Source organism: Gallus gallus, chromosome 1 (assembly GCF_016699485.2).
Source record: "Gallus gallus isolate bGalGal1 chromosome 1, bGalGal1.mat.broiler.GRCg7b, whole genome shotgun sequence".
In the NCBI taxonomy this organism is placed as follows: Eukaryota; Metazoa; Chordata; class Aves; order Galliformes; family Phasianidae; genus Gallus; species Gallus gallus.
Genome location: NC_052532.1, coordinates 14,702,312 through 14,719,673, shown reverse-complemented (window position 1 = coordinate 14,719,673; position 17,362 = coordinate 14,702,312). Strand labels below are relative to the sequence as shown.

The 17,362-nt window shown below is 39.4% G+C and overlaps 1 protein-coding gene across 1 annotated transcript in view; it reads right to left on the bottom strand.

Annotated features, from left to right (window-relative positions):
• Nucleotides 1–17,362, bottom strand: part of PRKAR2B (protein kinase cAMP-dependent type II regulatory subunit beta) — an 85,810-nt gene that overhangs the window by 15,694 nt on the left and 52,754 nt on the right. Inside the window, exons 4-5 of the mRNA XM_015275787.4 lie at nt 4,776–4,828; nt 3,602–3,685 (exon numbers count right to left, since the gene is read on the bottom strand). Of these exons, the coding sequence (XP_015131273.2) occupies nt 3,602–3,685; nt 4,776–4,828 (137 nt within the window). The remainder of the gene's footprint in view (nt 1–3,601; nt 3,686–4,775; nt 4,829–17,362) is intronic.

Sequence of the window (17,362 nt, the reverse complement as noted above, 5' to 3'; positions counted from 1 at the left end):
AAAACCGAAAGAGTAACTGCTAGAAGTCTGTCATCTAGATGAGCTGCTCCTACTGCTGCTGCTGCTGTTGGGTTGCATGCACAGAAACAAAACTCAGTAATAGCAACTTGGGATTCATCCTCAGTAATGGCTCAAGGCATCTGGTCATCTTGTTTTCTCCTTGTTGGCTTAGACAAAATGAAAAGGGAAAGAAGTCATGAATCAAAGCGGATGAAAAGAGGACCTTGATAGAAAGAGGCATGCAGCTTCTAATTCCACTGCCAGTAACCTCCAGTATCTGTACAGTGAAGGAGAGGGTGCAGGAATATGCCTTGGGTTCATATGGGAATATGTACTTTAGTTCATTCATCGACATAGTTCTGCATTCATCTGCATAGTTCTGGTATTTCTCTCGATTCTTTCCTGATCCAGCCCTCTAACAAGAAGCTGAAGAGCTCTGCAAAAGCTCTTTTCCTCATTTTGTTGCACACACATTTCAATCCATATTCCTCTTCCAGTAACTTTTCCAGTACTGTTATGCACTAGCTAAAACTGACAGTGAGTGACTCCAAACAGATGGGAAGTGAGCAAACTCCCAGGAAGGTGAAAAAAATGTTAGTATTTTAACATTTTAAAATGTTTAAAAAGTGTTTGTTATTTAAGTGTTTGTTATTTAACTCAGGAGTGCATCGCTGAACTGACATTAACTGATCAGTCACATCCTTAGCAATGCACAACGTTAACCAAAGATCAGAGATAATTCAAACAACGTCACAGGGAGTTTTACAAGAGTTGGATTTTAAAGCAGAGAGTGCTACTTAGTGAGTAGTACCAGAGCCTAATGTACCTTTATACTAGGCTGCTTTTCAATTAGAGCCCTTAAGTGAAATATCGATATTTATAAATACTTCTGCAGATAGGTTTACTTATCTAATATTTAAAAACTGCTACCAGATAAATGCTGGCTCATGACAGTGGTATGTGTTTGGAAAGTCCTAAATTGTCTCAAAGCCTGAAGGTTATCTTTTTCTCCTCTCTGTCATTTTGTCTCACATTCAAATGGCTGTTTTTTACTTTTACGTGAAGCCTCTTGTCTTTTCAAATGGGCTCTTTAATTAAAATGCTGAGCAGTACTGTAAGTCACCTCCAAGCTACAGCAGCTTCTCCTTTTGCTTTTATGATACCCTTATCTTATCTTTTCATTCACATTAAAACACAGCGTGTTATGATAGGATAAAGTTAGCAAAATGTGAACTGCATTTAGCATCATCACTGAATGCCATTCTGATCATGCCTTAGGACATGCTGCTACGCTGCATTTCAGAGTGGTATCCTATCTAAGAATGTGTTTGACACCTTGCTAAAGGGCCATCGGGGAAAAGCCATTAAGCACTTTACATTCTCTTTCCCATTCTACTCACTGACCTCTGCAACAACATTTTTCATACACAGAACTAAAGCAGGAAGAAGCTGAAGTTCAATGCAAGAATGAAACAGTGGGAGTGGGAGACACACCATCGATACACAGTTTGATTTTTGTTCCAGAGACTTTAGCTTTAGCAACTGAAGAGATTACTTCTCTCCAAGATGAATGAGGGTTGTTTTTTTTAATATATATATATATATATATATATATTTTTTTTTTTTGCTAATATGCCAGAGAGTGAATTTCATCAGCTGGCATTGCATGTACTTAGGTTGTCAGGAGGAGAGGCAGAGGTGAGGAAGAAATCTGGAGTAAGAAAACGTAAACTGTTGCAACTACAGTCACAGAGCTCTTAAGTCACTGTCCAGGAGCAGAACAAGCAGGAGGAGTGGGGGAATTTCCATGGGACTACAGATCTGGGCTCTGGCAGCAAGCCAAACTAAGGAAGGCTGTGTTTTACTAGCCTTGCTATCTTCAGAGCTCAGTGGCTTTCCAATGCTCTTTATGAGTAAAGTTATAATAAAAACACCCTTACAAAAAATAAATTATTTTGCTTTTTAGAACACTGTGAAGGATCTAATCTACAAGAAAGCATTCATAATCCACAGGACATAATCCTGAGCAAAGGTGAACAAGAAAAGACTTGGGAGACCCCAGGAACAGACTTGAAGGCAGAGCCCCACAGGGGAAGCATTATGACAAATATGTGAAAGTGACTGGGAAATACTAACAGTCACGAGTAACTGATTCAGAAGCAAAAAGAAAATACATCACAGCAATGCAGTTCATAGATACTTCCACCAACAGGGGTGGTGATCGCTCAGAACTCTTAGCAGAATCATATAAAGTGCCCAAGTTGGAGTAGTTCAATGCTGTGTCTACACAGTATTACAATAGGATGCAGCACTAACAAGGAACATATAAATAAAGCAATCCACATCCAGTGCAGATGCCATCAAACCTCTCTGAGTCTCTGAAGTCACACAAAAAAGTAATTAAGTAGTGTAAGGGCCAAATGGTTGGGTGACTTTAGCACAAACCAGTATAGTGGAACAACAAGTTCGCATTAAACATACAGCACGAGGGAGCTAGGAGATCCTGTGTCAGTTCCCCAGCATCCCAAGAATGCACACATATGGTTCCCTATGTTGAGACTCCGTACCCTCCTCCAGCTCCGCCTCCAAGGTCTTGCAAATCCCTGGAGGGCTCTGTGGCTCGCTGCTCCCCAGGGCCCCTGTGGGAAGGGGTGCTCTGGGTCAGAGCACCGCTTCTGCGCTAACAAAAGCAGGAGCTGGAAACTCGCAGCATGAATCAATCTGCATTCTCTGTAATAGCACTTGACTTCCCAACAGAGCTGCAGGCTGGTCTTTCCATTAGCTCTCTCTCTCTCTCTCGAATTAAACTTAAAACTTTTTGTTCTCGTGCTTAAAACTTTACATAATTACTCTTTCCCACCTGATAGCACTGAATCAACTCTCCCAAGAAAGCATTTGCTGTGCTGTGAGTCACCCCAACCTCAGCATGCACCTTTTGATTGATACACACACCTTTGCCTTAAACAACCCTGTGCACTTTTGTAGGATTACCACCTCTGTCTGATCCAGATCACTCATGCACTGCATTTCAGTTTTCTAAAAAGCCCATAATTGGTTTTATGGACAATAGAAGGAAATCATCTACACAGAAGAAGAATATCTGTATTGTTTTACATTACCTATATCAAGCAAAATAATGATGTAAACATCTTGCTATTGCCCTTCACTCTCCTTCTGCTTCTCAGGTTGCTTGTTCAGTTACAGCTGTAGCTAAAATGTAGGCTCTGGGGGTAAGTTTAGGTTTTCATGAGGCACTCAGCACACTTTTGGAAAATAAAAACTAACTAGTAGAAACAATTCAAAGGTTCAAAATAACAGATGACCCTACATAAATGAATGTAAAAAAAATAAAATAAGAAAATAAAATAAGAAAATAAAATGCAGCACAATCACACCAATACATTCGTATTAATGTACTCCAGGAAATATATTTTATAAGTGACAACAGTTATAAAAATGGCACTTCTGGAGCTTATGGAACGGTCAAGAAAGCATACATAAGAGCTTATGAAGTCCAATCTGCAAGCTTCTATTCAAAATTTCAAGAGAATTAATTCTCATCAACTCTTCTAAATCGTGTTTATTGTAAAGATGCTCTTACCGGATCTAGGTTCTTAAAAAGAAGAATGTCCTTGCAAGCCTCCTGCAGCCTGTTTCTTTGATCATCTGTTTTAGGGTGAATAATCTGAGAGATATAATAGAAAAACCTTTAAAGTGATTATCATACAGCAGCAAATAGTTGAAGGGCTGAGTTAATTCACCTAAGTATTTTATACACTATTTTTTTTCATGCTTCATAACATTTTCCCTTCCAAACCTTCAGGATTTGAATAAATACCCAGCAATAACACTATATCACCACAGCACAAGCAAATGATGCCTGTCTGTATTTAAGAGGACAAGATCTTCAACATTTGTAGAGTCCAGGTAGTTTTCACAACCCATTCTGGATACCTTTATTTTACTAGTTTCTATATAAACATTACTCTGCTGCTTCCTGAGCACACATATTCTGTAAAGAAACACCACTGATACATTTATCTATTTGCCATGACTACTTCCTAAAGAATATTTTGCAAAATAATCTCTGTGCTAAGTTTATAGAGTAGTTTAATGAGTGAACAACAGACTTCACATCACTTGAGTGAGCTAGAAATTTACTAAATCACCAGTGTCTGGTTAATATGACTATCAGTCAAGTTATTGGTTTAACTTCTATTTTTATAACCTTTTTCGATGCTTTAATTAGACAGAAATTAGGTTCAATACAAAAATATAAGCCAGTCTTTAAAAGTCACACACACTATTTCATATTAAAAGCTGAGTAAAAGAAATAAATCTATTTCATTAGTTACTGCATTCTACATAGGAAAATCTTAGTGATTTTCCAATTCATCTTTTTAATGCCTTACCTAAATACTAGAATGCTGTTTAAAATACTGCAAGATTATAAGGAGGCTAAGTAAGTACTTCTAAGAGAAGAAATTATCTGAGCAAATGTAACTGCACACAAATGTTCCCATAACAGACCATGGATCATGGTACAGTAATTTAGAATGATATTTAACGTGTCCTACACGGGTGACTATTACAGAGAATTTTTAAGTGTTCCTCTAACATGAAAACCTCACAAATTATTAAAGAACATTACAATAAGGATGGTTCTGGAAAGGAATGGTAATGCTGGTTACATAACGTATGTAATCAGTCCTAAATTTTCTTCCTTAATGTAGCACATCAGAACTGAAAAAACCCAACAATAAAGCATTAAATACCCTGGTTTCTGCATCGTCCTCCTCTTCATCGGGATTGTAAGCTTCTGCACACACTGAAACAAAAACAATTACAGTCTTAGTTGAAAGTAAAATATCGTTTCACAAGAATTACATTCACAAACGCACTGCACGCCATGCGTAGCAATGTGACACACTCCGCTGAGAACCACAGAAGATATTGCTGATAAGAGTCCACAGCAGGGCATCGCCAAACTGCTGGTGGAAAAGGGTACATTTACATCAATTTTGGTCACGTTTTTTTGCGTTTTGAAAGATCTCCAAGATACTTCACAGCTTCCCAAGTAACCACTCATAAGTGATCTGACCTTACCATCAGAAATTTTCCTCTCCTGTCCAACCCAGTCCTGTCTGTTCAGAGTCTAAGCAATCCATGCTGGATACAGAGATCAGGCCTTTCCCATTGCCTGTGTAAATACAAGGCTTTTTTATACAGTTGAAAATTTTTCTCTCTCTCTCTTACTTTTTATGGTAAATACTTCTGATTTTTAAAGTCTTTTCTTACAAGTCATACTTTCCATATTTAATTATCCTCATGGCTGTCCTCTCAGCTCTCTCCAATTTGTCATGCTTTACTGAAGTGCGATGATCAAAACCAGACACAATATTTGAGCTGAACACAGTACTGAGTTGTCATGGTTTCAGCTGGGATAGAGTTAATTTTCTTAGCAGAGGTTTGCATGCTGCCATGTTTTGGATTTGGGATGAACACAGCAGTGATAGCACACCAATGTTTTAGTTGCTGAGCAGTGCCACCCAAGGATGTTTAAGCTTCCTGTGCTGCCCTGACAGTGAGGAGCTGGGGGTGTAGAGGGGGCTGGGAGGGGACAGCATGAGGACAGCTGGCCCAAACTGACCAAAGAAATGCCCCATACCCTGTGGTGCCATGCTCAGCAATAAAAGCAGGGGTGAAGAAGGAGGAATGGGAATGTCTGGAGTGATGATGTATGTCTTCCCAAAAAGCCACCACACGTGATGAGCTCTGCTCTTCTGGAAGTGGCTGAACGTCTGCTTGCTGATGGGAAGCAGCAAATTTCTTATTCTGATTTATTTATGTATGCAGCTTTTGCTTTACCTACAGTTTGGTAGGTTCTCACCATTTTGCCCACCTGATTCTCTCCCCATCCCACCTGGGGAGAGGAGTGAGCAGTTGCATGGTGCTGAGCTGCTGCTCAGCACAACAGATGAAATACTGCACTGACATTTTGCAGGCTATATGTATTTTCATCCACCCACACCTTTTTCATAGCAACGTGATTACGTCTACTCATGTAATTTTCATGACTTGCATATGATTTTCCAAAACCACTGCTTCACCAGCTGTCTTGTATGGCTATTCTGCCTAGGAGCAGTACCAAGCATCTATTAAGTACCACCTTCTTCCCCAAACCATTTCTGCAATGTGCTAAGCTCACTGTGAATTCTAATCTCCAGCATTATTCCAATCCATTCTCAACTCTGTGACACCAGTAAATCTAATAAATATACTCATACATAACCTAGATTATCACTGAAAAAAAAAAACCCAGAACAATATCTAAAATAAACGCTGATGGAATAGACATATGGCCATGAAACAGCACTAGCTGCTTGGTAGTTCCCTTCTCCACCCAGTTTTGGACCCATCCCATGCAATTTATATTCACACAGCACATTAATCCCCACCTTGTTTATAGGAGGGTCTTACAAAACACTATTTAAGTTCCTTAAACTGGAAATGTAGAAATCTGCTCCTTTTCTCTTATCCAAAAGTTATGTTCTCTTGTTACAGGACATTAGATAGTTCCAACAAATCCGTGCCCTTTGCTGTTTATCCCATTTTCTCCAGGTACTTCCAAAATGTTTATTTGTCCATAATTTCTCTAAGAACAAGCATGACCCACAGACCTCTGACGTCTCTCTTCCTTTAGGCAGGGAAGCCACTCCTCCCTTTTAATGATGAAGTTTTCTATTTTTTTTTCCCCACCATCTTTCATTTATCTTCTTCAGCTTCCCCACGTTAATTGCTAACAGGGCTGAGATTGATTTTTCTAGTTTCTCCCGTTTCCAAGTACAGGCACATCTAACCTGCAGACACCTAACCTATTAAATACTCTCTAATCCATCCTTTTTCTGTTCTAGGCTGAGTTTTCCATACACTCTTAATGCCACTAGTGAAGATTGACGTAATGTGTTAAGTAGAACAACCCTTTCCTGGAATATCCTCTTAGCAGTAAAGTACTTCTAGAAAAATTTCTGTTATTCCTAATGTTTGTTCTTGTAACTGGATCACTTTTTTTTTCCTTGATTTCTTTGATCTTTTTATCTTTTGCTATTCTTTTATACTCATTCTTAACCACTCAAATTAGTTTTAATTTTCTACACAGTTCCTTCTTGTGCCTGACATAAATAATAAAGTTATAATTTAGACAGATTTATTTTACTTTTATTTTATCCTCCTTCTGTGCTGTCACAATATGCATATGTTTCCTTAACAGTTTCTTTGAGGAACAATCAATTCCCTTCATCCTTTCTCAAGGTGATCCCTACCATCCCCTTTTACCCCCTTTGCCCTGCTGCTCCAGTCCTTTCTGTCTACCTGTTTCTGTTCCTAAAATGGGAGCTCTGCCATCCTACAGCAATTCTCACTCACACTGGCTCTTCTCTATTCAAGAACAGTTTCTCCCTTCCAGTTGGTATCAAACAGAATAGTTCCCCTTGAATGGCTTTTCTGTGACTCAAAGTTCTGTCCAAAGTGCACTGCACTTCTTCTCCTGTTTTCCCTCCACGCCTCTTCTGTTAGTTCAGTTGCACTGCTCCTCACAGATTAAGATTTCAGATCCTCTTGATTAGTTCCCATAATTCCTATATTATTCTATTATCCTATATATATGTATATTTATATATTTCTATTATCCTATATATTATTCCTACATTATTCTACATACACATTCTAAAGTAGGCACCAGATAGACCCAATGAAGCCTCCGTTCCCCCATCCAATTAAGATGATTTCACTGTACTACTACACACGTTATGCAGAGTCCCAGAGGAAGCCTTGGCCTTCTCCACCTCACCATATTAGGCACTTGGCAAACCCTAAAACATCAACTTTCTAAAACTTGGCAGCTTCAAAAACAAATTTGATACAAATCCCTCTGGAACTGACCAAAAGATTTCCACCAACTTTACTAGGAACTGAATTTGGCTCCAAGGAACTGCAAATGCCCACAAAAGGAAGTTTGAGATATCTTGAACAAGTACAATACTTTACCTCTGAATATACAAAATGTTCCTACCAACATTTTTATGGCAATACAGTATTTATACGTTGTCCGAAATAAACTTCAGGGTTTCTTACTTAAATAGCAACAATAATAACATGCAAAGGAAGCATCATAACCCATCACGATGCAAATCACTACTTTGTTTCAGCTGGTATCAGCCTCTGTGCTGTAAGGCAAGCACGTGTACATGGGACTCAACAAATACGTGTTGCAGTGTGCTACTGGGTGAATAAACAGTCTCAGTGTGAGGAACAGTGACAACCAGTCCTTACTGCCAACGAAATCTTTGTACAAAGAAATTAAACAAAATGGGAATTTTGTTTACGAGGATTCGTACTGTTACCACAGAATCAACAGGTCTCGGGGAATATGGCTGAAGATTTAACAGTCCTCCACATCACACAAAAGAAACTGAGTTTAGCCTCATCCCTGGCCATCTTATCAATCCCTTTCACAAAGCCACAAGCAGGATCAGTACAGAAAGAGTACCTGCAGTTTTCTGTGCCATCTGGTGTCTCTGCTCTAAATTCACTTATCTCTGCTTAAGAAAGTCAGTCGCACTATTATCAGCAGGTACCTTAATTAAATATTTCTGCTTTATCACTGAATATGTGCAATATATATCTTTAACAGCTGTAGTTTCTTCTGGTTGGTGCCCATCTTCCCCTTTAAAATGACTTATTTTTATCATCTGTCATGAGAACCTTCCCTTCTGGTTGTAGTTCTGTGCTTCTTTTACACTGTCTATTTGCCATGATTACAGATGAATTTTTCACTTGGGTCACAACTTACAGACCATATAAATGCTGTGGGTCTACAGCTTTAAATGCAGAATTTCCTCTTCTCCATTCTTATTTCAATAGCCTGTCTTAAAAGCTTTGTAGCCCTGCAACATTAATTTCTGAATGTCATCACTAGATGTCTCATAGGAAAACTTGATACGTTTTGTTTCTGTTCCTGGTTTTTGACATTAGGGTCCACTGAATTTCATGATACAATCAATGGGGTTCGGGCCATTAGAATCACAATGACATAAAACATCCAGAACTAAATAAGATGCTTGTACTGTATACATCCACATCTGCAGAAGTCACCTGGGTTCCAATTACAGCCAATGGAGAGAAGCCAGAACTTTTACAAAGCTATTAATCTGACCTGTGTTACATGTCCAGATTAAGACAAGAGTAATTACAATTCCGACTAATAGGTTGAGGTAAACTCTATCCCTCTTAAGATGAGTCCTGTTATTTACAGCAAGCTGCTAGACTGGTTTCTGCACTTTTCCATTTAGTTCATATTCTTTAGAAAACAAATTCATCATCTGATGGTGACAGCTGCTCATGCAATAGTAAACCTTTATTCAGAGAATCGTAGAATCACAGAATGGTTTGGGTTGGAAGGGACTTCAAAGCCCACCAGCCCCAATCCCTGCCATGAGCTGGCTGCCCCCCACCAGCTCAGGCTGCCCGGGGCCTGAGTGCCTCCAGGAATGGGGCATCCACAGCTCTATGGGCAGCTGTGCCAGGGCCTCACCACCCTCTGAGTAAGAATTTCTTCTTAACATCAAATCTAAATCTTCTCTCTTCTAGTTTAAAACCATTTCCCCTTGTCCTATCACTATCAGACCAAGGCACTCGTAAAAAAGTCACTCTCCATCTTGTTTATAAGCTCCCTCTAAGTACTTGAAGGCTGCAATGAGTTCTCCCCAGAGCCTTCTCTTCTTTTTGTGCATTCCAGGGAGACAGCCTTTGGCCTCCAGCTCTTCTGACTAAGGCCTGACTGGCATCACAGACATAATTATTCTGAAACACTCCACTGCTGGTGTTTGGTGTTTCTTTTTTCTACCCCCCCAGCTCATTCCACTCTCCCAAGAGTACACAGTACACGCTGACTTTATCATGATCAAATGCCCTGCCACGTTTTGCTTCGTGTCACTGCTGTATTTAGTATTGTATGCTATTGCTCAAAAAGCGGTCCTAATACAGTGCTTAGGGACCTATTTCATACTGTGCATAAGTACAGCTTTAAAAATAGTGATATAAACACTGTAAATATTCCTCCATTGGCTGCTAAGCTCAACAAAGTGAAACTATTTTTATTCAGTTTTTCCCTGGAAGATTACATTTCACATATAAATCATCAAGATGGACACAAACACAAACAAGGCCGAATACATCAGCACAAAGTATATAAATCTGAATTATCAGACAGCAGTGCATCATTAAAATACACATGCACTGAACATTGCACACAAATCTAGATGGATTGCTTTGCCAGGAAGAGGCAATCTTTCATAATTTCTATCTCAAGCAGCACCAGAAGTAAAGTCAGTTTAGATATGAACGACTCCTAAAATGAGAATTAACATATAGTTAGTAATCGTAAGATCACAAAAATAAAAACAATAATAAAAAAAAAGATGTTACACATGCTCTAGTTATTCCCTTGGTATTTCAGGAAATAAGAAGCTACCAATAATGAAGGGAATGAAAGCTCACATGTATTATAGTCAAAACACGGCATAAAAAAACAATGAATGAGTGGACTCTTTCCAAAGCATAGGATCCCTTAGTAATAAAGCATGTTACAATAAATAAATAAATAAATAAGGCTATGAAAATATTTCTTATTCTCATTCAGGCTGAATCAAGATCACAGTTTTGTCAGCGTGACCACCAGGCTGCAGTGTGAAAACAGACCATCTCTTGCCTTTGCGTAGGTAAGGCATCATTGCCCTACATCCCTACAAACATCTCCAGCTATAATAGGAATGTCCCACCCCCTCATCCAGCAGGAATGTCACCTGACAGGTTTAGCCATGTGGAAGTTGCTAAGGTGACTTATCTGCAGGGTGGGATTTTTTTTCCCAGTTCATCAGGGTGTTCTTCTCTTCATTTGCCAAACACGGAGCAGAAACACAGCGCAGAGTTTCCTTCTATGGCAGATGCTACTTCCATACTGGTCTGCAAACACTGCTGGAACTCTATCAAAGTTTCTGACATGATTTTCCACAGCAATCCATTTTTTCTTACATGTCACCAGTTCCCACCACTGCAGGAAGAACTAGCAAGAGAACTCTACACTCCAGAAAGACAAAATTTCACCAGTAGTTTTTGTTTTATCAACAGCAATCCTGTGCAATGGTAGCAATAAGAAACAACTGGTCATGGTCTCTGATGATTGTGACTACCAAGTCCCAAATTATTTCTAGAGCTGGTTTTATCTGGACCACACAGAAGACAAGACTGAAGATAGTAAGTAAATGTAAGGACTAAAGAACAACCCAGTGAAAGGAGATCAGCTTTCCTCTGTAGCGCACAAAGAGATGCGATAAGTCTTACCTGGTTCCACATAGCACACAGTACGGTAATATCAGCTGGCTCAGATCAACCCTTTGTGCAGAACCCTGAAACTATTTCAAGGAGCTACACTTTCCTTAAATGTAACCTAATCTGGACTGATCACTGGAGCTACTGTTGCCCATGATACTACATCCGATGGTTACTAAACTGAAACTTCATCTAGGCGCAGTTAGGTGAACTAATACGCGCAATGCCTGAGGCACTGTACTTCTGTGTTAACAGTACGTTACACACAGAGTACTCGTATTACAAATGCTACCCAAACTGGAATAAAAGTATACATGCTCAAGAAAAAAAGAAAAAAAAAAAAAAAGAAAAAAGAAAAAAGCTTTAGTAACGATAGAGACATGGGTATTTCTGAGATTTCTTCACATGTGAAAAACAAAAATTTGAATAAATTCCCCCCAGGTCTTCCAGGTTCATGAGACAACTACTTTCAATCAGTCCATTACTTAACACGAGTGGCTAACTGCTCAGGACAGTCACCTTAAAATGTAAAGCTGCATAAAATCCCATCAGCTTGTCTCCTCCTCGCTGTTAGAAAGGTGACCCTCGGTTCACTAGGTGGGGACTCTGTTGGAGTACTGGGAGCACTGCCAAGAAAGTCTGTTTGAAAGCAGAGTGCTCGTGAAATACTATTATCTGCTCTTCCTTTCAGTGTATGACTGAGATTCTCCAAAGACTTCATGACGGTCATAAATACAGACCAAATACCAGGTTCGTGCTAATGGCAGAACTTCTGCCGGAGCTGGAAGGCTGTGCTCAGCCTGCACTACATGCTTGCAAGGAATCAAACGCTTCTCATGCCATCAACTCTTCAGTGCCATTTTCTGTTGTCCATCTGCTACTACTGCTATTTTAAATTAGTCACACCTCAAGATATTTCCTCTAGCAGTGCTAAATAACATGAAGTGCCTAATAATATATAGCATCTTGAATGAGATCCATGCCAACTGTGAGTCAGATCCTCCCAAGGACTCTCCATTCAGAAGTCCATGTGAAGCCTATTCATGTTACACCCATCCTCACACCAAAGTAAGGATTTTCTCAAGATTGCACTGAACACTGTTAAGGCTCATTTGAAAAATCATGATGGTCCCAGGAGATATTTTTAGATAACTTTATCCCAAATGAGCTATTCATGTGTGAGTGCTTCTACACAGCAAGTTCCTTAATAATACAGAATATAACAGGGAAAGTTATGTTGTTATGTGTTAGACTGCACTATACTCCACAAGGCAAAGCACTCTGCATCAAAGGCAGCAAGTGCTGCTCATTACTGCTCATTACTGGGGCACAGAGGTACATTCTTCCCTTAAACCCTACCGTTGTGAATTGCTAAACAGGCTCCTCCACTGAAACAGCGTGCTCGAACTTCACAAGTGGATAAAAATACTTTCCTATTTGTAAGAGCAACCCAGAGAAAGGCTTCAGTAGATCTTCCATGAGGAATTACATTGTCCCTAGTCCTCGTTACAGTCCTATTTCAGTTGTTTCTATAGTTGTGTAATTTGGCAAGATGGAGCTAAAGAAAACAGCCTTTTGGCTTACAATGAGGAGACAGCTTTGCATGGCTTCTCAGGAAGTGCTTGATTTCATCTGTCTGGTGTGTGAAAATCAGCACAAACACACATTACAGTGTCCAGAACACTGCAGGTAGTTATTAAACAATAAAAACATTACAAAACTAAGATGCACTTCCACTAGAAAAGTTTGTCAGAATATACTATAGACTATAATACTTTCTCTGAGAGCTTTCTCAGCTACAGCTGGAGTAGCATGCCATATTACAGCATACCATACTCTGATGTTGACTTGTATAACCTTCTGTTCCCATTCTCATATGAGTCCAAGCAGTTTACAATGCTACAGTGTGTTATTTGGGACATAACTGAACTGTGTATAAATATTTGACATGTTCTGAGCAGACACAGAACTCTCTGCATACTTTTCAACTTTATATTCACTAATACCAAAGGAAAAAAAAAAAAAGAACTGCACCCAGCTCTTTTCCTTTGATTTAATACATCACAACCTTCTACAGATTTTTCTCTTATTGAAAAGTCAGAAGTACACACAGTGTGGACCGTATGTTCCCCCTAGAAAATTCATCCCTTACATAAAAAGTGCTGCAAAAATTTTGAAGACTGTAGCTGCAACCGTTCATCTCTGGAACCCCCATTCTGAAAGCATACATGTTCACATTTTTCAAATAGCATCATAGTAGTACAGTTTAAGAAGCTAAATACAACACAGTAAACCACACCAGCAGCTTATTTTTACCCAAAATGAGTTCTCTGTCCAGTCTGACAGAGATTATTACTTATTCTGTACCATAGGTCGGGTTTCATTTACTAGAGTCCAAAATGACAGAATTGTTGCTGTTGATTATTAGTGAAGTATGGAAACCTCAGCAAGTAACTATTTAGATGAATTCCAATGCATTTAAATGCATGTTAAAGTGAGTAAATAGCATACTAACCACTTCCTGAAAAATCACCCTAGCCACATTTTTCAAACTTGATGGCAAAACGATATACAGACACCTTAAAAAAGATACAGAAACGGGCACTAAACTGAGTTTATTACTCATTAATCTCCACTCATGTCTTCCCCTCAATGCAGTAAAATATCTGAAAAGGAGGTGTTAGTTTTGGTAGACCAGTAGGTATATTTGGGACTTCATAATTAAAAGTAATTATTTGTAATGATGGGTTAAGTATGAAAGCTGTCTGCAGAAAAACACCACAGAATTTACAAATCTGGCAGAGTAAAACATGAAACTATTAATAGGACAGAAGGAAAAAAAAACAAAACAGAAAATACTAAAATTCTGGACTAGTGAGAAGGCACTGAAGGTGAGATGTATGAATCAGTCAGCTGTAGGACAGGATGGATAGACAGAGCTGTAAACAAAGCAAAACTGGGAATTGCTTGAAAAAAATAAAATGCTAAAATCATAGTAAATAAGGTAATTATGAACAGACAGCAGAGGAGCTGGTGAAAGACAGAACTCCAAGGCTCCCTAGCTTACTGGAGAAGGATTAATGCTGAGCAAAGAAGCACTTGGAAAAATAGGAGGAGAACCAACAAAATACAAGAATAACAGAATTCAAGAGGGAAAAAATAACACCAGATCTCAACTCTGCCAACAGGTTGTGAGGTAAAATCAAGGCCCCCACCTTGGTTTAATTGGACAGGGGGAAGAGAAAAGGAAAGGAAAGGGAAGGGACTAGTGTTACATAGCTATAAGCATGTAAAGATATAAAAGGCTTTGAGAAAATCTAAAAAACGTGAACAAGGACACGCAAGAGAAGGTGACCTCTGGGCACAGACTTGTGCAAAGAATGACTGTAGGACACTAAGGACAAAGCCATGAGCTCTGACAAGTTTGTCCCAGTGCCCTTCCAGCAGGCTGGATTGATTTGTTTTCAAGACCACGTGAAAGGTCTGTCAATTGCAGTATGTATCCAGGCAAAGAAGGAAGGCATAGATACTGAAACGCTTAGGAAGTAGACTCCTCATCTCTGAAAGGTGACTCTGAGTTCCTCAGAGGCACATGCCAAAAGGTACTGCTTCTTACAGGGCAGAATTGTTTGGGGCACCTGAGAGAATGCAAAGTTTAGTCTTGGCAGGCTTCACAGAAATCCTTGTATCCGTAAGGGATTTAGAATAACAAGCTGAGGATAGGCACCTGAAAGAAGAGGAGGAGTCATCCTTTTAAAAGAATGGCTGCTAGAGAAAATTCACCTCTGCTTATCACAGTGATAGGATCGAAGGAATGAGGCTTGAATCAATCCTTCCCCATTTTACACTGAAGAGCCCACATACTCCCTCACAAAACAATCCGTACAGAGATACTCCTCCTTTCTCCTGGGGCAAGGCTGTCAGGCAAGATGAAACACAGTAATAAGCTAAAGGAGCTGTCTGTCCCCTAGAATTTTAGCATGCTGATTACGGTCAAATGGGTAAGTCATACTCACATAATCCTCTGTATCAGAACTCAAATAAATCAAACTTAATGCAGAGGTGCCAGATCTAACAGGAAGACAGGTAGACAAAGAAGACTTTCTCTAAAACGCTCCTGCCAAGCTTTGAAAAGTTTGATTTTGAACATCTGGTTTCTCAGCAATTCCAGAAAATCCATCTAAGATTTTTCACTGATGGGTTTTATTTTGGATAGCCAAAAGAAGTGTGGAAGATGAATCACAACTATAAAATAATACAGTCCAATTTACTTTTCCCACAATCCAAACAGAAATAGTTATTATCAAACAGTACTGGCGTTGCATACTGAGGTAAGAAAGTAAGCACCTAACAGCAATCACTACATGCTCACCTACATCTCTAATGTACAGACAACAGTAACAAGCCAAAGGATGGACTACAATATTCTTCCAGGAACTGGGCCAGTAATCAACCTAAGAACACCAATTACCACACTTACACTGCCTAGTAGTAGAAGCAACCCATAACTGTGTTGCTAATTTCCACTGAGAACAAGAAAGAAGACACCAAGGTCTCATAGAACTGATTTATCTTTTTCTGAAAGAGAAAAAAGGTACCCTGAACTCATACGGATAATGAGCAGTCACCATGAGCAGCTTCATCTCTTCTATCTCTGGATCCTGTGGATTTCCACAGTGCTCAGTTTCCCTCCCTCTCATTTTGTAACATTAGTCAATGCAGAAAGGCTGGAAGTGCCGTCAACAAAACAGGGCACACTTCAAATTACATTACTCTTTCCTGCTAGCCACCACTACATAACTTCATTTTTCTGATGCCTAGTTAAAATCACATCGCACTTGAAGAAAAGCCAACTAGAGGTAAACACAGAAAACTGTCATCACATATGCAGGAGGCAGAGGGGAAGACATGTGAGGAGCGGCTGAGGTCCCTGCATTTGCTCAGCACAGAGCAGAGCAGAGGGGAGGCCTCATGGCGGCTGCAGCTCCTCACAATTTTTGACTAACAGCAACCAACACCCAAGGAAATTGCATACACCAGGTGAATATTTGTCGGAAAAACTCTTAGAATTACAGCACAAATTAAGCAAAGGTTTAGCATTTCGCTTTGTATGGTGTTATAATTCAGGCTTATAGTTTCATCTTTTTCTCCCAGGAAGGAAAGTGCCTACTGATGCTCTTTAGGAACAACTCTGTTAAATACCAAAGGAGAATATGTGAACCTGCAGGGTAAGATGGAGCTACATCTGGTTTCCTCAACCGAAACCATCCTTTGCAATGTTCTGTGGAATGTTCTTTAAGACGGAAATCTCAGATGGAATAATCAAGGCCACAGGGAAAGCTGAAGGAACCCCAAGGAAATTGTATTCCCTGATAAATGTCCTGTGTTTAAGCAGCAGTGCTGAAGAACTTCTTGATTTAATTTGTGTACAGTTCCCTTGAGACCTCTAGGCATTTCAGGTTTAATGATTAAATAATCATTCAGTGAAAAGTTAGCACACAGCAGCACAGCTGTGAGATAGCAAAATATTCTAGTGGAAAAAAACAGTCTATTTGCTGACTGAGGTACCCACTGCTGATACATAAAAATAAAATAATTCTAATTCTAAAACAGAAAGGTAATAAAAATTGAAAGATTGACATATTAAAAATAAAAAGGGCCAGGCTTGGAATACTGTGACAAATGAATTTGGCGTAAATGCATTTAGTGTAACCAGTTTAAGTGATTCTTTTACACTCTCAGTGGTCTCTTCAATGTCAAAGCACAAAGAAAAAATGTTATTTATCATTAATTGAATATTTGAAAGATGCACAGTACCTATGTCACTGTGTAAATCATTTATATCTAGTGAATGTTTTTCACCCAGGACTCCACTCAGAGAGGCATGTGCACCCAGTTACACCCCGTCTTCATGCTGGAAGCAGCACAGCTGGCCACCGCCTGCCTGGGGAGCTGCTCCAAATTGGGGCAGGGG